The sequence below is a fragment of the Pagrus major genome, chromosome 9, assembly GCF_040436345.1.
Source record: "Pagrus major chromosome 9, Pma_NU_1.0".
Lineage (NCBI taxonomy): Eukaryota > Metazoa > Chordata > Actinopteri > Spariformes > Sparidae > Pagrus > Pagrus major.
Genome location: NC_133223.1, coordinates 13,183,324 through 13,206,280, shown reverse-complemented (window position 1 = coordinate 13,206,280; position 22,957 = coordinate 13,183,324). Strand labels below are relative to the sequence as shown.

Here is a 22,957-nt window from a genome sequence, read left to right as displayed (position 1 = left end):
AAGTGGGGGGCTGGATGGAGGCGGATGGCCAAGAAATCTGGAGGTACTTCACAGCGTTTCCTTTTACGGACTGGTGCAGCTGTCTGAGGAGATAAAGAGCAGCATAACAAAACAAGGAGCTGTGAACACCCACTTAGGTTCTCTACTATCTTAGTCGGCACACGGAGAAGGAAAACTACATGTATGTTTTTGTGTTTTCTTGTCCTGCTTGAGTTCTTTTCTGTGGCTATTAGGCGTCATTACATTGTCATACAGACTTTCCAGACTAAACTGCAGTGTGTGATTTTATATATTTCCTGGAGGTGAAAGTTGATGTGATCACCTCTTATCACCACTCACTGTGCTGTCAAATTATAATCTTAATCTCATCACACTCTTCTCTCTGTGTGTTCCAGTTTGTCCTCGACAGATGTGGGTTTCATCCTGGTCATCGATCGCCGGCAAGACCGATGGGCAGCCGTCAAGGGGACCCTGCTTCGCATCGCAGTAAGTTTATCTTTGTGTGTGCACTTACTTCCTGTCTGCATTGTCTGTGTTTTGCAAGGCCTTGCACCCTCCCTCACTCACCCACGGGGAGAGGAGGTGTGTCAGGCCAGAGAGGAGAGGTGCTGGAAGCGTCCCCATCGCTCTCTCACAGCTCCAACTCTAATATCACAACCACCCTGGGGGGGAGGTTAATATGAGCCAACCCCATCCTTGAACTCTCTCCCGTCACCATCACAGCCTGCCATGTGTTTCCATAGCTACAGGGACAAATAAAGAGTCACATGCCAAAAAAAAAGAGAGAGGGAGATGATGTTTCTTTTGTTCGCACATTGATTTAAATATCTCACTCATCATCTTGAATTTACACGTCACAAATTGCCAAAATTAATGCAAAATGTCTTTTTAATTTATGTATAAGGACTCAGAAGGTGGCAGCCTACAAACCTACTGAGTTTGAGTCATAGTTTTTGCTTTTCTGAAGCATAATCAGTTGCTGCGTGCTCCTGCAGTAAGAGAATCAGTTACATAAACTGTGCCCTTCATTTGTTTTCCTATCATATCTTTCATTGCTACACAATGGTCCATCACACCCTTTTCTGAGACAGAGAGCTGATACTCGTCATGTCATTCATGGTGCTGAATAAAGGGAATGCAGATGTGGAACATCAAAAGTAATCAGGTTTCTGATTATATTTGCAGTCTTCTCCTCTGGGAATTGAAAAGCTTATCTTTTTATCTGTGTCTCATGTTTTCTGTTGGGAAGTGATGAAGCACGTGTGCGTGGGGGAGAACCACCTCCACCACACTTCTCTCAGTATATTGCTTTTTTGGGATGTTAACAGCACCACGATTCCCTTATTGTTGTGTAAAGGCAGGAAACACAGGAACATTTGCATTTTTCAGACATCTTGTAGATTATAAAAAAGTGTTAATAATTGAATATTGAATATTGAAGTTTCAAATCGGGCGGGTCCTCAAATTAGAGCACTAAGCCAAGGCAGAGAGGGATACATGAAACGTCTGAGAGAGAGATGTATATCACCAGCCGTGGTCTCAAGAGACCTGGTAGACCACGTCGCTCATTTCAAATTAAATCAAGCTTTATTAATCCCACGAGGGAGACTTTTACAGACTGACAGGCCAGTAATAGGGGGCATTCACTCATCCCTGTAATCATGTCCTGTTTGGGCTGATTCAGCCCGGCTGCTAAATGGATGATGATGAAAGCTGGCTCTTGTCAAGCAGCTGCTGTATGTTTGTAGTGGAGGCTAGTTTATGTTCAGAGCACACTGCGTTGTGCTCACTCAGCAAGGTTGTTCAGTCAGTGTGCACATGCATGACGGTGTGTGTGAGAGAGACAGTAAGCGGGGATATTGAATGTTTACACTCTCTTTGTCTTCTTGTGTGTCTGTGTATGTAAACACACTTGTTTGTACATGTGCTTGTGTGAATGTGGGTCAGTGTGTTCTGAGGACAGCTCCCCGCTGCCGTGCATGGCTGAGTTTGATCTGATGACAGACAGAAAGTGTGTTTTATAGACTGCTCCTAATTAAGTCAGCAGAGTTACTGTCAGTCCCTGAAGCATCTCCTCCTCGCTTGTCATATATCTGGCTCTTCTTTGAGGCTTTGTGTGCATCTGTGTGTGTGTGTGCACGTGTGTGTGTGTGTGTGTGTGTGTGTGTGTGTGTGTGTGTGTGTGTGTGTGTGTGTGTGTGTGTGTGTGTGCGTGTGTGTCTGTCTGCGTGCACCTTTATCTCTCAGTATACCACTGACAAAGAACAAAGAAGCAGCAGACCATGACCATGACTGCCAGCGACCACAGATCCAGGCTGCATGGTTGAGTGTTGCTGCGAGCTATAATATACATTTAAAGGTTAAAGCTGGATATATTCTATAGTGAGGCTGCTGTCAAAGCCCGTGGAAAGACCAGAGCTCATTCATTCTTACTGAAAATGTAAATGTGTGGTTAAAAATATTTAGTTTTATCTTATTAAAAAAAAGTCTAAATAATATCCAGAAAAGCTGGGCACTGTATTTTTTAGGAAACATTGCTGATATACTCAGTCAGTCAAATAGTGTCTGAGTCAGAGACTATTCTCAGCTGCAGATGTGGTGTACTTGTGAGCCTACTTGGAGGATTTTTGTCAGCAGGACGGTGTTTATGGGATGAACGACAATGGTTGTGTAAATCACTATGAATGAACATAATACCCAGTGCAACAGTGTGGCTCATTAATGTATTTTTAACAGTTTTTGGACATCACAGAGCTTTATCACACAGAGGAATACGATACTGTGATTTGATTACACAGGAAATAATTGTCAAGATCAAATAAAATTAGGTTTAAATTTGTTTTGTGTTTTATGGGATTTATTGACAAAAGAGAAAATATGAACTCTTAGGAGGTCAGTTTCAGAGTGTGCTGTACTACTTGTTAAAAATCATTAAAGGGTAACTACACCAATTTTACACATTTAAGTGTGTTTAGGTCTTGGGGAGTACTACTGCATATGTGAAACGAGTAGTATGAAGCCTTTTGTGTCTCCAAAAAAAGCTGCATGTAATCTGACAAGTTGCCTCCAGTGATGTCACTCAGTGGCTAAGTTGCATTGTGGGTAATGTAGACACCAGGTTTCGAAAAGCAGTCCACTTTTCTAACGCTGTTCGACTTATTATGGACTGTATGAAAACAAATGATCAAAACTAATACAGCAGAACCAGAGACATCAACTTTTTATTCTACACATTCTTCTTCCTTCTTAAAACCTGCCGCCTACATTACCCACAATACAACTTAGCCATTGAGAGACATCGCTGGAGGCAGTTTATCAGATTACATGCAGCTTCCTCTGGAACCACAAAAGGTTTTACCATGTTATAAAAACATTAGTATGTCCCACAATAATTTCCACCTCTGCAGCTTTCCACAGTGCTCCTCCTGGTTTTAGCAGGTCAGCAAGGACAAACGCCAAATTGATTAATTAATTCCATTAACAGAGCCCATCCCACGTGGTTTTTCATTAACGATGTATTCTTTGTCATTTCTGCTTAGACCATCATTCCTTTACTCACTCGGGGAAGGCCGGCCTATCAGGCGAGCCGTCCATTTAGGTCATTAGCTGATTAAAGCTGCATTAACCATCCCACTGCCTCAGGAGGGGAGATCAGTGTCCGCCCTCCACCAGCCATCACCTAGCAGCTTTCACAGCAGTGCTTAGCCTGTCAGTGGGTGTCAATCATGACATTTTAATTGGCATTTAATTGGTTCTATTGGCTGAGCTACACAGCATGACGCAGTAAATATTAGGAGGATTATTATGGATTTTGCTCAGTCAGGATATCTTTGCTTTATGCTGAGTGTGTTTGTTAGTGATGAAAAAAAATCTTCGTCTCAACGATTACAGCTGGGTAAAGAAAATCCTGAATACATACAGTTGGAGGCGACTTCTTTTACCTCATTATTCATGCAGAAGAATCTCAGAGGACATGAAGATTAATGTCCCTGCCAACGGAACAGTGCCCCACATCCCCCACGTTTCCATTTTCCTGTACTCCACACACTCCACACACATGTCTGAATGTGTTGGAGCCAGAGTTTTCACATGAGACGCATAAAGGGAGGGGATAATATAAAGGAAGTGCAGAACAGAACATGTCCCGCTCAAGCGTGATGTATAATTGAGTCAGGTTGGAGGAGGATGCTGTCTGCCCTGTTGTGACGGTCTCCATCTACTCTCTCCTATCAGGGCTCCTTCCCAGGGAACCTCCAGCTGGTTCTGGTTCTGAGGCCCACCACCCTCCTGCAGCGTACACTCTCTGACATCCTCTTCAAGTTCAACAAGGATGAGTTCAAGATGAAGGTGCCGGTGCGTACAGCCACTGTTACCTCTAGAAACCTTGACTTGTGTTATTACATCTGCATCCAATTCAACTCAATGAAGGAAGAAGATGTCAATACAATGCTAATAACATGCTGGTTAATTATAAAGACATGTGCATGTAATTGTTTCAGGTGATTATGCTGAGCTCAATAACAGAGCTGCACACCTACATCGACCGCAGCCAGCTGACTCAGGAGCTCGGAGGAACGCAGGAGTACTGCCATGAGAAGTGGATCTCTCACCGCACTGTATGTACACTGAACACACCACGTCATGTACAGCATTACACTGTCCCGCACTGCCATTACAAGATGCTTTATAAACAAATACACACACTGAAGTACACCCCTCCATCTTTATTAGTAAGAACAAAATAAGACAGAGAGAATGATAAGTGTAGTGGCCATTTGTCAAAAAATCAAAATCAAACTTGAATCAGACTTACAGATACTTTCTCTTCCTATACCTGCGCAAGGAACTTAAAAAAGAAAGAAGGGTCATTACTTCACTGAATTTTGCTTTGGAACCAGACTGTGGTGTCAGCTGTATTGAAGTCTATGGGTGATGCATGAAGAAACATACTAAAACCCAACATTTCTACGGCGTATGACTTCTGATAAAGAAATGCCTCCAGAAAATGAAAGAACACACTTCAGAGAGTAGGTTAACCACTGATATGTTTTATCAACACGTTGTTCATCCCTCAGTTTTGTCTGGGAAAAGTTTCTGTTCACAATGCGACTGCAGTCTCATCAGCGATAATAGGTGTGACCTGCTCCAGTTGGTCACAATGTTATCTGCCTTGTCAATCATTTGGAAAAACAAATTAGTGGTTAACCTACTCTCTGAAGTGTGTCCTTCCATTTCCAATAGGTTTCATTAAGAATACTCAAGCTACCCTTAGCTGGCTGTGTATAAATGGCATCAATAAATGGTATTGGCATCATGAAATGATGGCCACTACTACACTACACAAAGTGTTTTGTTTAGTAAAGACAAGAAAAGCACAACAGCAATAAAATACGCAGCCAATAAAAAGTGACCAGACTCGATTCATGCGTGAGCACGCTGACGGTCTTTGTTGTGTCCTGTGTGCTTCAGGCTATTGAAGGCTTTGCGCTGATGGTAAAGAAAACAGCACAGATCCTGCAGGCGTTTGGGACCGAGCTGGCCGAAACTGAACTCCCCAATGAGATCCAGGCCACAAACCTCCTGCTGAGCACGCACACCGACAAGAAAGACAAAATGAAGGTAATATACATGCATTACATACATGATTCCTTTGCGTACTGTATATCAAGTATGTACATTTGTTATGTATTTGGATGAAATGACTTTGTCTGTGTGTAGGAGGATCTGCTGGTGGCTCTGGGTCAGGGCAGCAGGCTGCTGGAGAGCATCAACGAGCCCGTAGTGAGAGACCCAGACCACAACATGAACCAGGATGAACTGGAGAACCTGGCGACTGTGCAAAGGTGAGAGCAAATACAGACGATATAACTGCAGGATAACTACCAAACACCAGACTCTGTGTTATAATTCTCCAGAGGAAAAATGAATCATTAGCATAAACAGATGGAGGTGATAATGATTCAGATGTTCAACACATCTGTTTTTTTTATTTTTCACAAAACACACAGGTCCCAAGCCTGAATCATTAGCACATATGAATGAATTGATGCTTAAATGATAAGGTGTCGAAACTTGTAGTGACTCTGTGTCATTATTCAGAAACTGAATAAAAAGCAATTTTTTATCATTATTATAAAATAATAAATAAATAAAAATAAAATAATAAAATAATAAATAATATTATGTGTAAAGTTGAAAGAAAACTGTTCTTCTATTTTGTAATTTATCGTGTTAATTGCTAACCATTTATTAAGCAAATGCACCCCACATGTTCAGTTTACAGCTTCAGTGTGACTTTTCTCCACTAAAAATAACTGAAAATTGAATTTATTTTGGTTTTCTATCATTGTTATTGAAAAACAGATTTTTTTCTGTTTGAGGTAGAAACACAAGATTTGCTGCAGAATCTGTCAAGACATGAGCAACACAAGACAAATTAAAATTCTTGATTTCACATATTTATCATGCCTTAATTGATAGACAAAATTAATTTAAAAAATCACAAAAATAACTAAAAATCAGATTTACACTGGAGCAAAGCACATATTGCACAGTCGTTCTGAATGCAATGGCACCAAACATTTGATAGAAATCTTTGTATAGTGTTTGAGATACAGCCATTTCTGTGTCGTACTCTATCCAGTCACGACTCACATGGGGTTCTTACGATTACATAACTGAACTAGACATTTAAGATACCCACTCTAGTCATTTCATAATAAGTTGAGTAGCAGCGCTGGGCTAATGATACACAGTAGTGCTGTCACAGATGTTTATCACATTTCACAGCCTCTCAATTTGCTCTTATTGACTTATGTAACAAAAATGAATGCCAGCAGGCGTTTTTGTTAGTTGATGATGATGGCAGATGATTTGTTCACGGCTGTCTGAGCTCTGCCATCAGTGTATTTTAAATAAAAGTTGGTACGGCAGTGTGCTTTGAGGTCAGTCAGTGCTGTATTTTAAGCAACACTGAGGGCACTGATTCCCATGTCAGCAGGCATTAACTCTACATCAGATGCACACAGGCAAACAAAAAGAAAAAAAATATCCAAATATCTCAGTCTGCATTCGTCTGCCTGTTTTGAACAATCCATCTCCATCTCTTCTCTGCTCCTCTGTCAGACTGCTGTCTCAGCTGGACGAGACAGAAAGGGCCTTCGATGAGTTCTGGGTGAGACATCAGACCAAATTGGAGCAGTGTCTCCAACTGCGCCACTTTGAGCACAACTACAGAGAGGTGAGCCGGAGCCTGTTAGCTCAGGTGAAATCGTCCACACGATCCTCTTTTTTTTAACTTGAAAACTGACCGTGCTGTTTCTGCTGCAGTTGAGGGCTCTGCTGGATCAGGTGTCTGAGAAACTTGCGACCTTCTCTGAGGTGGGGATCAGCCCGGCCCACGCTGACCATATCTTCTGTGAACTCACCACCTATGAGGAGAGAGTCTGTGTAAGTAATACCCAACCCCTCTCAATTAAAGCTTTGTGTAACCGCAGCATGAATAGATGAATAATATCTTTATAATGTGGGTTTGTTGTATTGTCATTACTGGTTTTATCTGAATAACAAATCACAGTTATAAACATAGAGTGCTGTTATTAATAAACTGTTAGTTTGTAATAATATTATATTTACATTTTGTCCCAGTTGATTAATGTGTTTGGTAATGGTGAATATCATAATCACATTTAGATTATATATGAAGGTATCTACATAGTCCTTTCTTATTTTTAATGAAATTTTGCTCTGTGTGACCTTTTCTGCAAAGGCAGCAGGAAGTGTACTTCTCTGCCGAGGCGTCACACAATGTGTGAAATACTTCCACATTTTTACTTCTATTCTGGATCCAGTCGTGATTTTGGGCTAATACTTACATCCTGTCTTGTAATATTAGCGATTTGTACAAGGATCATTTATTGTCAAACATTATAAGTCACACATCCATTACAGCATGGCTATTATGTCAGATTCTGTCAAATAGATTTTGGCTCTAAAAAATTACAACCAGTAAAGGAAAACTGTATTAAATATATTGCATAACAAACATTTTCAGATCATTTTCAGCTTCATACTTTAATTCTGGGTCTCTACTATAATGAATAATAGTTTGGAGGAAGACTGGTGGTAATAACTTATAATTATCACCCTCCTCTGGTCCACAGGAGGTGCTGGACAGAGCCTTGGCATTGGCTCGTGAGGGTGATGAGCTGATCCAGAACTCGCACTACGCTGAAGACTCCATTCAGCCTAAATGCGGCGAGGTCAGAACAATCAGCGAGAATGTGAGCAGCAACCTGAGGGCCAAGAAGGACCACCTGCTAAAAGCCATGGAGCTGCACCACAGCTTGGAGAAGGTAAGAAGGCAGCACACTCTCACAGTGTAGATGCCTTGTCCTTATGTTATGTTTGCAGTTATGTTACTGATTGTCTGCTGTCCTCCTCAGGCGTCTAAATGGGTTGATGATGGTATATACCTGCTGGCGTCTCAGCCAGTAGACAAGTGTTTATCACATGAAGGGGCGGAGTTAGCCCTGCAGGAGCTGGAGCGTTACCTGGATAACGCGGGCCAGTACCAACTGACGGACCTCAGTGCCATCTGGACTGAATATGAGTCAGTGCTCAACCAGCAGTTCAGGGTAAGACAACCAAACAAAGAATATTTTAATATTGTAAAACTAACCCAAACAGCTGCCAATATTCTCAGCAATGGCCAAATAATAGACTCAGCACATTTATATTAATTTCAAATAATATACTGACTTACATAACACTCCTTTGATCACTTCCTGTGCATCAGGACCAGGTGGAGAAGGTGTTCCAGAAGCAGACATCCATGCAGGAGATGTTTGAAAAGAGGAGAGTCAGCCTGAAGAAGCTAGCAGCCAAACAGACCAGGCCGGTGCAGCCGGTAGCCCCCAGGCCTGAAGCCTTCATCAAATCCCCTCTCAGCTCGCCCGGTCAGTCTCCACACACCCACACCTGCACCATTCAGCTAAGACAATGCAGAGCCTATTCACACTCTTCTCGAGGCTTTTATGCTCTTCATTCTTTGCACAACCCTAATGCTATTTACACTGTGTGAAGGCTTCAAACGAACATTATCAGACTCTCCATTTCGACTCCATTCTGCACAGCCCTCAAACACTTAATTGAGTGGATGAATAATATGGCTCACTTGTGGTTTATACTTTAAATTTCCTGTCGAAGATGTTTAAATGTTACATTTTTGAAATGTTCATTGCAGTCAACCTAGAATTAATAAGTGCTGACACATTCCTAAAGAATATATTCATGGATTTCATTCATTCATGAGGGCTTTTATCACAGTCTGGCCTTCCTGTCTCTTTCATCATGAAATTCTTTGTATATCTGTGACTTTCTTCAGGGCACCATTTACATTTTCAGGTGATTCTGCTGTCTAAAAAGGCAGCAGAAGTTTTGATTATTTAGTTATGTCTCAGAACAATAAAGGCACTGTTGAAACAAGGGATATACTGAAAGAGAATATGTTACATTTCTACATAAAAAGGTCTAAAAACAACTAAACCATTGTTCTATATTGAGTTCTTACATCATCCCAAATGTTTCAAACAATGTTTAAACCTACAGAAATCAGTAATCTTATTCAAGGTAAAGGTGTGTTTCATTCGGTCACCTGTCGCTGTAACTTCCTGGGAATCATCAGATGATATGTCAGAAAGTGAGGAAGGAAGTCAGCATATAAATATTTATAACATTACCTCGTCAACCTGACTTCACGTCAGATAGGTTTTCATTGGCAGTGGTGGTTATTTAACAATGACAACAACTCCCATGATCCCATGCTACCTCACGACATCATCAAACTGCATCTTTTGATTTGTTTTGATTGAGAGACCCCTAGTGGCAGAAAATACATGCAGTGTGTTTAATCTTGCACCCACTACTGTTTATTTATATCTTTTCATATTATATTTAAAGTATTTTGTTGCAAAACAAATTGTGAAAACATCTCAGGGTGAGTTCACGGCATTATTTACGGTAAAAAGACGTCAATCAACAGCATCAAACTGAGAAATAATCACTATGTTGTTTGGTACAGGTACAAAATTAGTGTCATTAAGGACTAGATTGATTACATTGAGTTACAATCATTCACTTCTACCCGTTTCCACACACATATATTCTAATTCTAGGTTATTTACGGTTAATTTAAACCACAATACTTGAGATTTAACCAAAAATGCTAAAGCATGTCAACATGGCCTGGCCCTAGATTTATCCTCTTTTCCCTCCACAGCACACAGAGCCCAGCAGGAGAAAAACTGCTCAGAGACAGACTCTGGGAACAACTGTGAGAAGGTGAGTGGAGTTTACATGTTGTCTGTCCACTTGTTCTCTAAAGGTTTGTATTTGTGTGTCTCTTATCATGCTGTTGGGTTATTTTTTTCTCAGGGAAACGGCCAACTGCAGAACGGAGACAGTAACAGCAGACATGCCTCTCTGTCGGAGGAGGAGGAGAACCTGGCGGTGCTCAGGAGGTGAGGGATCAGCCGTCGCTCTTTCATCTCTAATCAAATTACACGGCAGATGGACTGTGTGAAAACACTTATCTCATTATCTATGGAGCTGTGGAGCTATCTTTTTCCTGAGCGTGCCTGCCCCAAATCCTCCATCTGATCTCTCTTTTCACCTCTATTCTCTGTCTGCCTGCAGGCACGTGATGAACGAGCTGCTGGAAACTGAGAGAGCCTACGTTGAGGAGCTGCTCTGCGTATTGCAGGTGTTTCTTCACTCCTCAGAATGTTTAATCCTCTCTGTCTTTCACTCGAGCCCGGAATTTCACGTTTTGTTTCCGTGTTTTCACAGGGGTATGCCTCTGAGATGGATAATCCTGCCATGGTTCACCTCATCCCTGCTCCTCTGCAGAACAAAAAGGAGATTCTGTTTGGCAACATGCCAGAAATCTACCACTTCCACAAGAGGTGAAGGAGCGCCATCTGCCTGTCACTGATGATATCATTTGACATGTTGTTGTTAGCCTCACTGGTGCCCTTACAGTGCAGAAAAACATGATGTAGCACCAGATAGGCAGGGTCAGATTACTTTGAAACGTTGTCAGGTACTGAATACAAATACATGACGATTTTCATTATAATGAACATGATTCCATTGGATTACAAAAAGTGTAATGTAATCTGAATACTTTTGGATTACTTCAACATCAAACACTGAAGTTCCACAAATATTGTTTTTTCTTGATCAGATCAAATCAGACTTACACAAGCAGTATAGGCACAGGTGTACTGTGTGTATTATACAACATGTGGGATGCTGTTTCTGTGGTAAGATTAGAAGTTGAGGTCTTTGCAGATGATAGCAACTTTATTTTTTTTGACTTGCACAAATTGCACTGGACATAGACGTGTCGCACATTTCTGAAGTCAAAGTAATGCAGACAACATTGCCTGGGATGGAAAACGTTTTCTAAGGGACTGCTGCTGCTTGAACCTTCCATCGTGAATCAACACAGTTGCTGCCAGAGCGTTTAATATGCCAGACGCAATTTTCATGCATTAGAGCACAGGGGTGAGAGAATTTAAGATTTTACCGTGCATCGCAATGGATAAGTTGATCATGGTAAACGTTACAAAAGCTGTCAAGCTCGATCGCATACAGTCTTATATAGATTTCTTGATTTATTTTAGAGGAACCTGCATCTTTACAGTAATTCAAAAATCCTAAACCTGTCACCATGGCTGACTTGGCTGGCTTGAATGCGGATTCCAAACTCAATTACGACAGGGAGATGTGGTGACCACCGTTCATTATATAAAAATATTTGTTTCCTATCAAAAAGTAAACTGAGTCCAGTATTTTTTAGTGCTCATTTAAGAGTTTGAAGTATATTTTGACGATTAATGGGATGTTATCATGAATCGCAGTTGTTTGGGCCAGGATAATCGAGACATGAAATGTTCATATTCTCACATGCCTAATAGAGCGCTTGTTATCATAAAAAAAAGTTTACGAATGTATTAAATTGTCTGTCTATTTTAAAGACGTAATAGAAATGTAACTCTAATCTAATGACATATTTTTAAAATGTAATCTGGGCTAATTATAGTTGATTCATGCAAGAAAATTATCTGGCCTCCACATGCCTCTAAATGGTTGAATAGTTCATAATTCCTTGTGTGTTTTTATTACAGAGGTGCAGGAAATGCATCACTACTGTCCCCTTCAGTATGTAGCTGGTGCTCCTTTTGTGCCACTGGTTAGCCATCAAAGCTAATCAACATTTTAATTAATTATCATCTTTGTCCTTTTCTCTCATTCTTCATCATCGACCTGGTTTTGTTGTTTCCAGGACATTTCTGAGGGAGCTGGAGCAGTACACTGACTGCCCAGAGTTGGTTGGAAGATGTTTTCTAGAGAGGGTGAGTGAAACTTTCAGCACATAGGTTCGATTCTGTTTGTGCTGATGAAGAGGTTTCTTGACTACGATTGTTTTTTCTGCGTTTCTCAGATGACAGACCTGCAGATCTATGAGAAGTACTGTCACAACAAGCCTCGCTCTGAAAGCCTCTGGAGACAGTGCTCTGACTGCGCCTTCTTCCAGGTGAACAGACAGCACCTTTACTGCCAGTGTTTAAGTAAATATTCTATTATATTTTAATTTGACACAATCTTTGCCTGTTTTTTTATTTCCATCAGGAGTGTCAGAAGAAGTTGGAGCATAAACTGGGTTTAGATTCATATCTGCTGAAGCCTGTTCAGAGGATCACCAAATATCAGCTGCTACTGAAGGTACGGGGCTTTCTGCTGGCCACAAATCAACTGGACTGTTAAACTGTCTTTTCAGAGTGATTCCTGCTCTTTAGTCTTTGCTATGAGCTGCATGGTTAATGTGTTTCTGACCACAGGAAATGCTGAAGTATAGTAAGACCTGTGAGGGGACCGATGACCTGCAGGAGGCGCTGACCTCCATCTTAGGCATCCTCAAGGCTGTCAATGACTCAATGCACCTCATCGCCATCACAGGATACGAGGTGAGACATTTAACAGGAGAGCAGATGCCTCGTACAGTGTGATGTCATGAAAAAGCACACTGGATTTCTTGCATGGTTGTGTTAGTCATCTGTAGAAGGCAAAGACCAACAAAGAAGATTGATAATACTAAGGCAGTAAAAAAGTAGGAGAATACACAAACTATAACCAGATCACATGTGGATAAAAGAATACATAGAAATAAATGCAGTTGTTCTATTGCCTAAATCTAAGGATAGAAAGACTCAGCATATAAAATAGCACAATGGGATATATTATATATAATATATATATTACATAACAGGTTGTTAAAAATCATGTAACATAATAAAACTTGCGTTTCTGATGTCATCTTTCAATTCTTTCAAGAGGTTACTGATTTTATATTGACACTATTATTGATATTATTATTATAATGGTTATATATACAGTATATATTTTCCGTATGTTAACTTTGTCTTCTCTATAAGTTTGCAAACATTTTAACGTCTCTCCCTTCACTGTTTATTATTTGTTATGTTTGTACACTTTGGTGTATCAGTCCCATAATTGTTGTTCGTACTGGCAGACTTGCACTGATAAAAGAGATGTTTTTTTTAGCATTACCATCTGCTGTAGAGCTGCAACAAACAGTCGAATAATGGATAAAAAGTAAAAAAAAATCATGTTTTTAATCAAAAATGAAAGCATTTGTTGGTTCCAGCTTCTAAAATTTGAGAGTTAGGTGCTTTAAGTTGTGTACATGATTTTTGGACAAACAAGTCAGTGGAAGAGGTCACCTTGGGCTGTGAGGGATTATACATTTTTCCCTATTTTGTAGATAAAATGATTAATGGATTAACCGATAATGAAAATAATCATTAGTTACCGCCCTAATCTGCTGTGTAGGTGTAAATAGAATGAGACACGGATTCAGAAAGCTATGACTCTGTTGAAATTTCACTGTCACTTAATTCATGAAGACTGGATGAAGATAAAGAAAGAAAATAATGTGATGACTTTGAAAGTTAGACAGATTCTGTGTTATGCAGAAGAAAGTGCCTGTCTGTGTGAGATAGACAGTCTTTATGTTTCATTAGCAGGAGCACATATACTTGTGGCAGCTGCCTCCATGAAACACAGACACATTATTTAGAGAACAGACACATTGGTCTGAATATAGACAGTCCAGATGGACACTGGCACAGAACACAGACTCGACAGAAAACAGATGCATTAAATGAAATATAAATTGAGTATGAATACCAAATCAGGGCCTGTACACAGTATTTTATAACGTGCAGTATACAGTTGATCTTAAACCAGTATCTTCAACTCTCTTCTTTCTCAGGGTAATCTGAGTGAGCTGGGGAAGCTGCTGATGCAGGGCTCGTTCAGCGTGTGGACAGAGCACAAGAAAGGTCACGCCAAGGTGAAGGATCTGGCCCGATTCAAGCCCATGCAGAGGCACCTCTTCCTCCACGAGAAGGCCCTGCTCTTCTGCAAGAGGAGGGAGGAGAACGGAGAGGGCTATGAGAAAGCTCCCTCATACAGCTTCAAACAGTCTCTGAATGTGAGCACCTCTACAGATGCATCTGTCTCTGATACTGCCTCTCTACTAATCTATTAGTTGTCTGTAAACCTGTAATTTATATAAAATTGTTACCCTGCCATCTTCATGTCCAGATGAGTGCCGTCGGCATTACTGAGAACGCAAAGGGAGACAACAAGAAGTTTGAGATCTGGTGCAACTCCAGAGAGGAGGTCTATATTGTTCAGGTGCGTTAACACATACAAATTAAAGATGATTTACTACATGTCGTGTAATTGTCAACAAATCCCATGAAATGACAAAATCAACAATGATTTGATCTGAGTAATAAGTGTTGTCGTTCTCACTGAAGGCTGATTCCTGTGTGACCTGGTGTCATCTTCTTTCTGTAGCTGTAAATTCATACTTGCACTTATAAATCTGAGGCTGAAAATGAACCCCACCAAATGCAAATGTACTGTACACCACAATGACGGGCTGCATTTAGAAAAATCCAAATCCTTTTAAATAAAAATATATATTTATGACCCATTTTAAGGGTTATGTCTTCAAGAACAATTGTTCTTGTCACTGACAGGATAGAAAACTTGTAAAGTATCAAGTGAGCGACTGACACATAGTTAATTATTGGCCGTCTTTCTTCTGGAATTTGTTGACAAAAAGAAAAATGCAAAACAAGCTTATGACTTATCATTTAAAGGACTAGTGTGTAGAATTTAGTGGCATCCAGCCCCTCATCTCACCCTCCCAAACCTCTTACAGTTGCAGCTAAAAACGCGAAAGGCCGTCTAGAGTCAGTGTTTGTTTTGTCTGTTCTGCGCTACTGTAGAAACATGGCGGTGAAACATGGTGAACTCCATGGAAAAGGATCCATGGAGGCTCATTTTAAGCTAATAAAAACAACAAAATAATGTACAATATAATATCGGATTTCTGCCAATAAATCCCCCTAATCCTAAATTCTACACATTGGACCTTTGAGCACAATGTATTGTTTTTGAACAACTGGTATGCATATGGATCTAACTCCAGATAACAATGATGACAGCCCTCTAATATTTGTCTAACTCTTTCAGGCACCATCAGCTGAGGTAAAAACCACCTGGGTAAATGAGATCAGGAAGGTTCTGACAACCCAGCTGGAAGCGTGCAGAGGTACGGAGAGAGGATGTGCTCTAAAACTCATGTCTAAATGTAATGTTCACACTATGTTTTACACACTTTTACACACACTAATATTTTATAAGTAATGCCTGTGAAAATAAGTGTAATGTTCAGTTAAGTGTTTTGAAACGATCGTATTGTGTTTGAGTAGCCAGCCAGCAGAGGGCTCCAGATTCTGTTTTCCAGTTCCCTCCTGTACCCAGCGGAGCAGTTAGTCTCAGGTAGGTCTGTACTCCACACCTCATTTATTCACTAATCTGTGGATAATCAGAAAGATTGCTTCCAGCTGCATTTGAAGCTTCTTAAGTTCCACTTTTGTCCAACCACAGTCCCTTCAAGTCTGGTCAGAGGAGCTTTAAGAAGGGAGAGGAGAAGAAAGCTGAGCCCTGCAGCCCTGATGTCAACTCCTCTTCCTCACCAAAGCCAACAGGAAAAGGTGAGAACAGTGACGACAACCAGACAGATGACACTTCTCTGTTGTAACAACTCTTTATGGAGCGTTTGCAGTGCATGAAAACTACACTTTTTATGTACCACCAATGTTTAACCCATGTCTTAACGTCTGTCTTTTCCACTAACGTCTACCCTTTTTGTTCCTTTTCCTCCTTTACACCTAACTTACGTTCTTCCTTCCTTCCTTCCTCTTGTCTGTCCCGACTTCCTGCTTTCCCTCCGGGTCAGATGAGGCTGTGACAAGCCCTACCTCAGACAGAGCTGCTGTGGCTAAAAAGCGCTTTACTTTACAGGGCTTCAGTAACCTCAAAGCTCAGAAAGGTAACTGCAGGCCGCTGTCAGTCTCATACCCAACATGTCACATCATCTTCTGCATTTGTGAAATGAAAAATTGTAGTTACAGTCAGTTGAAGTCAAAGAATAGAGTTTTTGGAAGTGTGCTGAGAGTCAGGTGAGAAGTTAGATAGCAGTCTCAGGTCTGTATAGGGATTATAAGACTCAATACCGCCCAGTAAAGCCATAATTTGTCATTTTAACACTTCTTGTATGGATTAAAAACACCCTGCTGTTTCTCCCTTTTACAGTATTTTGGCTAAGCTAAGCTAACCAGCTGCATTTTTACTGTAAAGCAGAAGGTTATTTATCTTCTCATCTAACTCTATGCACGTAGGTTAAGCTAATAAGCATAAATGTTAAACCAAAAGGATAAAAAAAGTTTTATAAAGCTATATATTTTAAAGATTCTTGGTCAGTGGGTCAAATACTGCATGCTTCCCTCCACAGAGCCCTCAGCCACCGATGATAAAAGTTTTACATTACCCATGACCATCCTCCTGTCACCAGGTATCACACAGCTCTGGACCCTGGCTTTATTCAACCCAGTACAATACCTTTTTCACAGCTTTGACTTGTCACAGTGTGAAAAGCACAGCTGTTACTACTAATAACATTAACAATGGCTCCGTGCTATTCAAGTGTCTCAGTAAGACGTTACAGTGTGGCAGTGAGCCAGCGTGTACAATGCCCGGATCGTGAGACTGAAGCGGATAAATCCAGCCATCATTAATTTGATTCGTTCCTCCTGTGCTTTTTGTACAGTGTCATGTCAGAGTGTCTTTTGTGAAAAAGGCCAATGTGTCTGTTAGGGTAGCCTCTGCCATTCAAAAAGCATCACAACCATGAGCAGCATCTCGCAGGTGCTCTCTATTAGAATTAGTTTGCATCTTCGTAGTTGTCTTTCCTCAGCCTTTAGTTTATCTTGCGTCTTTGTTGGCTGTTTACTGCCCATCCTTCGTATGGAAGCCCTGAGAGGCAAGGAAGAAAAAGTAATTCAAGTAGTCCATTGTCAATTTTTTTGTGTGTGTGGATGATTGAAAATGAATCACCAGAAAAAAAAAATCACACTTGCCTCTCTGGGTTTCCATAGCCCAGTCCTTTTCTCATCAAAATTAGCACAAAATTAGAAAGAAGCCACGACCCAAAGATTGATATTCAAACAATCTTTGGGTCGTGGCTTCTTTCTTGTTTTAACAACCATCCTTAACCCCTCTTTTTTTCTTTCTTGGTGCCAGGATCTCCCACAAGCCCTGATCACAAGACGAAACGCCAGAGCGATCCCACGCCGTTCGGCTTCAAAGGTACTTAGCTCGCTCAACAATAACTGCACACTCTCCCTGTCTGGTTAGTTGTTCATCCATGATGCCTGAGCACAGCCTCGGCCTCTTACAGTGAGTTTCATTGGCTGACTGGGTGAGTGACGAGCTGTGTTTCTATTGCCTCCTGTTCCTCAGATGCAGGTCCTCCCCCGCTCCACCTGAGCAGGGCCAGGTGGTTCAGCACCTCTAGTCTCTTACAGACAAAGTTGAGAGGTACACTGGCATTGACCGGCTCACGCTGGCTGTGTGTCCAGCCCACTGTTTCACTCCTACAAACCCTTCAATCTCAGTTTTTTCTTTGTTGTTCCACGTCTCCACGTTCCTCGTGAAAATCATAGAAATATACACTAATGTGAAGGAATTTTTGCCTGCCACTTTTTCTTTGTTTGTTTAGAAAACGGAGGTGCATGTTCATCACTCTTGGTGTTTTGGTAATGGTTGTGGAACTGATTGTGTCATGTTGGGATTTCTGGGATTAGCTGTTTTTCCTTCTCTGTTCAAAAAAGCTTCTTGTAGTTCTCCCTCCCCACTCTTTTCACACCTGACTGCAGATCACACACGTTTGACAGCAGCTGAAGCTGAATGTTGCTCTAAACTAAACACACATGTCTCCGTCTTCCCCTCAGGCTGGAACAAGGCCTCGCTGTCACTGGATGCCTCAGAGGAGCATGACGGCTACTCCAGTGCAGAGGATCCTCTTAACTCCGACCCGGAGGAGGACAACGGCAAGAAACTGGTGGGTCGCTTGTGTATGCATCCTCATATAAAACAAAGAGGGCAGGTGTTAGCTGAACGTGAGCAAATCATTGAGATAAAAAGATGTACAGCTCACACTTGCACACTGGTAAAATATATAAGTGGAGCCCTGCAGTGTGTGAGCTGTTTATTTGTGTGTATCATGAGTCACTGTGTGTGAGAAACATGTGTACACCTGTCTGTACTTGTTAAGGTTCGGGTGGGGCTGGGAGTGGTTATGATTAAGGCTTAGGCAAATATATCCTCCAAGGGGACAAAAACAAAGTGTCTGCACAGAATTTTCCTTTGAGGCTTTAACAAGATATGAGACAAAAAAGTTTGATGTGATAGGGTTAAAGAAGTGTTCAGATCTGTGACTGAAGTACGAGTAGCAAAACTAGAGTGTAGAAATACTCTGTTACAAATACAAGTTCTGCATTTAAAATCATACTCATCGTCCTCAAGAAGTACAACATTTGGTGGAGTAAGAGTATAAAGTAGTGTTTAGTGGAAATACTCAAGGAAAGTAAAAAGCCTCAAAACTAAAATACTTGAGTAAATGTACTCAGTTACTTTCCACCACTGGATTCTACAAGTCATTACACATGTAATTATTATCAGCTGGATAAGTGACATAATCAGATCATAATGATCACTGTGAAAACTGATTTGTCCTCTTTACCCAGACTGTTGTTCTTAATGTTGTTCTCAAGGTTATTTTTCTATTATGTCTTTGCATTTACGTATATTTTAACATTTACTCAAATAGAAGGCGCTGTCTAGATTATGCACGCATCATACTAAGATACGATAAGATGGAATAAAATAGAACTTTGTTAATCCCAAAGCAAAAAATTATTGTGCCAGAGAATGCACAAAATGACATTACCATAACAATAAAATACAAAAACATGAGAGACTAAAAATAAAAAAAGTGTACAAGATAATAGAAAGTGAGTGGATGCTGACATTAGTACTAAAACAAACAAACAACAACAGATATATTTAGGAAAACAAGTTAAAAAAAACTCAAATAGAAGAGGTAGTATATAAAATGATATTGAGAAGTAAGTAATAAAATGTGTGTTGCACCTGTTATTTAGAGTAATTAAAGTTCTGGTCCATTACTGGTTGATTTTTAATGACCTTCCTAAAAATAACTGTTGTATATTTCTGCAAATTTGTAATTGTATTTCTTTCCATCATGGCAGATAAGCGAGCAAGCTTTACAGTTTAAATAAATGTCAGGGTTTCATTACATTTTACATTTCATACACTTCCAGCAGACACAGAGCAAAATTAGCCTTCGTTAGAAGTTTCTGGCCATCTGACATTTGTCGTGTTTGGCCAAACACCAGCTCCTGAGGGGAATATTTGTCTCTTTAACCTCTAAATGCTCTGCCATGTTTACCAGCTATTCTCTAACGTTGTTTGACTTTTGTTTGGTGCCAGGCAGATGGCCTGTAGTGGTGTTTGTTTGTTTTTTTTTCACTGAAACATCTGCCAACTGTGGCTGAGAGACTGAAAAACAAAACTGAAACAATGAGCTCAAAGACACTAAAACATCCCATAGTGCGAAGGGCATCTTCAGATTTAGGTGATGTCTCTCTGGGTTCATTGCTATGAGTGAGCCTTTCCCCATTACATTAGCAGTTAAGCTAATGTTACTCTGTATTTGTGTTGATTGTGTCAAGTCAGGCAAAGTGCTCATTTTCTAACTTTAGTTTTTATACTTTCCTTTTTTATTTTCGTAACAGAGTGCTGGCAAATACACAGTGGTGGCTGATTATGAGAAGGGCGGCGCTCAAGAGCTCTCAGTGAAGAGTGGAGACATGGTGCAGCTGGTCAAGGAGGGGGATGACGGGCAGTGGTGAGAAAACAGCTTCTACTTACTGCTGATTATGAGAAATAAAACACATGTATATACAGTATAGCAGCACTGCTGTAATCGCACTTTTGTGTGTTTGTGGTCATGCAGGTTTGTGCGTAACCTGAGCACTTCTAAGGAGGGCTGGATCGCAGCTGCTAATCTCATCACGCTCATTGGAAAATCAAAATCATGCCAGTCTCTCACCAGCTCAGGTATTCAAACAAACTATCCCAAATTAAGTGTGAAAGGATAGTTATTGAGAATGACATTAACTCTGAATATGTGTTTCTAACAGAAGGCAGTGGCTCTGGAAACCTCAGCACATCGTCCAGCTGCAGTGAGACCTACACAAGCTTCTCAGACATCAAACCCTGAACTCTTCAGCACTTTCTCCATCACCACACTGCCGTCACGAACGCTAGCTTCATGTGGCTGTCTGCGCCGTATTGCCAACTCATCGGACTTTTGTCGGGTTTCCACAGAAAGCTGTATTTTTTCAGTTTTTAAAATCATGCACATGCACCAGTCCTGAAGATAATGTGTCATACGTGTGCACATGTTGTAGATTTGATTGTGGTGCAGTTGTACAGTGAAGGATTTACAAAACACATCACAGACAGTCATCTCACAGTGTAGTAAAGTGATCCTCCTCTAGTCATACACCTGTCTGTTTATTTTCTATGAGGAACAGAGAACCCCTGTGATTATAATGTAATAGATGTATGAATGGGCCAGCAGGACTGATCTCAGTTGATGCATCTATTTATGTTCACATTAAAACGTGGAGAAAAGATCAGAGATCACATGTGTACGACAGTTGTCTTTGTGTTCTTCTGCACTAACTCACCCGGGAGTTTATAATTCCACTGTTACTGTAAATATAAAAAGATTGAGAGAGATCAATACGCACAGCTTGTTGGGCTTGAATGAATGTTTTCTGTCTGATCACACCCTGTTTGCTGCTTTTTTTTCCCTTTACATGTGTTTATTTATTCGTAAGAAACAGAGAAGCTAACATATACAGTATTTAGTCACTTTTTAATTTGCTTCTCATCTCTTCTTTCCTCGCCGTCTTTTTACTCTCGTCCTGTCTGTCATGTTTGTCCCTCTGTTGTCAGCCTGTCATTAGAAACCTGTGTCGCCCGGACTTTCTGTATGAGCTCCGGCGGCCTCCCGGTCAAACTCTGTGGATTTTCATGTACGCTGCAGTTTAAAAATGTTTCTCCATGTGAATAATCAGAAATCACTGTATAGCGCTAACTTATTCCCCGTGGAGGGATCATGTTCTGAATGTAGATATTGTTCATTAATATCTGTCTGTCATGAAATATTTGTTATTTGAGATGCTATATTGTACATTAAGTATGGTGATGTCACTACTTTGTGACTTGTCTAATTTTTTTTACATAAACAACTTGTGATAATTCAGGCATGGTCTCTTCTTTTGTCTTGTTTGTGTCTATAAATGGGTTTTACCTGATTGCCCTGCAAGGTATACACATATCTTGTCCTGTCTGAAGTAAACTGTGCCTTTCTGAAACATCTGGAACATTTGAAGGTGCAGATGTAAAGCACAAAGGCAGACTAGGCCTCAGATCAGACTGGGACCAGAAACGAAACAGAAACTAGACAATTGGGTTGCCATGTTTGTTTTTACAACCATTTGTGCTTATATCTGGAATGTGCAGACTAAACACATCACCATGAAAAATATTGTTCTAGTCTTTCATCTTTTCATTTATAGACAGAGTGAAATAAGGCATCTTCGCAATTTAGATGGTGAATTATGAGTTTCTGAACTGAAGCAGCAACATTTCCCAGACAGAGGATGGCCAGAAAATGTGTTTACAAAGCCACAAATCTCTGCAAAAGAATAAATATTTACTGATTACAGCAGATTGAAAATCCCCACATAAAGTCTTGTTTGGAAGAAAATGAATTAATTTATGAAATTAACAAAAACATGTATGTGTTGGAATTAAATTAACATAAGAACATTCATCTGTTCATTCATATTAGTTCATATTTGCTTTGGTTTGCTCGTTTAAGTCTACAAATACCAAAAAAACAATTGTACAAGACATACATACAAAAGATACACTTTTACAAACCATACTTATACACATTTTATGAGCAAAACAGGAGCAGGGAGAAGAAAAACTTATTATACCTGTCCCTTCCTTAATAATAACATAAGATACTGGAGATCCAGATGGCCATCACCTTTTGTCAACCTTTGTCTGTTGATATGAGAATAAAAGCAAGATGTCAAAGTGTGTTACAATGATCTAAATGGGAGCCATCAAAATAAAAAAATGAGTACTATAAATCAGAAACACGGAGGATGAGAATATTTTTGGAACATTAAAACTATCTGAGCGTTCATGTAGACTCCACTGAGGACACCAAAGTCATGTCCACAGTGATATTTCTGAGAGGGTTTATAATGACAGAGACAAGCTGCATGCTGCAATTGCACATGCATTTTATTCTACGTTGTTGCTGTTGTATGTTCTTGGA

At 40.4% G+C, this 22,957-nt stretch overlaps 1 protein-coding gene across 1 annotated transcript in view; it reads left to right on the top strand.

Moving 5' to 3' along the window:
* mcf2lb (mcf.2 cell line derived transforming sequence-like b) overlaps positions 1-21,865 on the top strand; it is a 39,076-nt gene extending 17,211 nt beyond the window's left edge. The window contains exons 4-32 of the mRNA XM_073473508.1: positions 396-486; positions 4,234-4,353; positions 4,500-4,616; positions 5,470-5,619; positions 5,719-5,843; positions 7,126-7,240; positions 7,330-7,449; positions 8,163-8,354; positions 8,445-8,636; positions 8,798-8,957; positions 10,280-10,341; positions 10,435-10,520; positions 10,696-10,762; positions 10,849-10,964; positions 12,350-12,419; positions 12,509-12,601; positions 12,697-12,789; positions 12,906-13,031; positions 14,360-14,581; positions 14,695-14,787; positions 15,637-15,715; positions 15,876-15,945; positions 16,054-16,160; positions 17,749-17,814; positions 17,968-18,045; positions 18,459-18,568; positions 20,325-20,437; positions 20,546-20,649; positions 20,733-21,865. Of these exons, the coding sequence (XP_073329609.1) occupies positions 396-486; positions 4,234-4,353; positions 4,500-4,616; positions 5,470-5,619; positions 5,719-5,843; positions 7,126-7,240; positions 7,330-7,449; positions 8,163-8,354; positions 8,445-8,636; positions 8,798-8,957; positions 10,280-10,341; positions 10,435-10,520; positions 10,696-10,762; positions 10,849-10,964; positions 12,350-12,419; positions 12,509-12,601; positions 12,697-12,789; positions 12,906-13,031; positions 14,360-14,581; positions 14,695-14,787; positions 15,637-15,715; positions 15,876-15,945; positions 16,054-16,160; positions 17,749-17,814; positions 17,968-18,045; positions 18,459-18,568; positions 20,325-20,437; positions 20,546-20,649; positions 20,733-20,812 (3,217 nt within the window). The 3' untranslated portion in view covers positions 20,813-21,865. The remainder of the gene's footprint in view (positions 1-395; positions 487-4,233; positions 4,354-4,499; positions 4,617-5,469; positions 5,620-5,718; positions 5,844-7,125; positions 7,241-7,329; positions 7,450-8,162; positions 8,355-8,444; positions 8,637-8,797; positions 8,958-10,279; positions 10,342-10,434; positions 10,521-10,695; positions 10,763-10,848; positions 10,965-12,349; positions 12,420-12,508; positions 12,602-12,696; positions 12,790-12,905; positions 13,032-14,359; positions 14,582-14,694; positions 14,788-15,636; positions 15,716-15,875; positions 15,946-16,053; positions 16,161-17,748; positions 17,815-17,967; positions 18,046-18,458; positions 18,569-20,324; positions 20,438-20,545; positions 20,650-20,732) is intronic.
* The last annotated feature ends 1,092 nt before the right edge of the window (positions 21,866-22,957 follow it).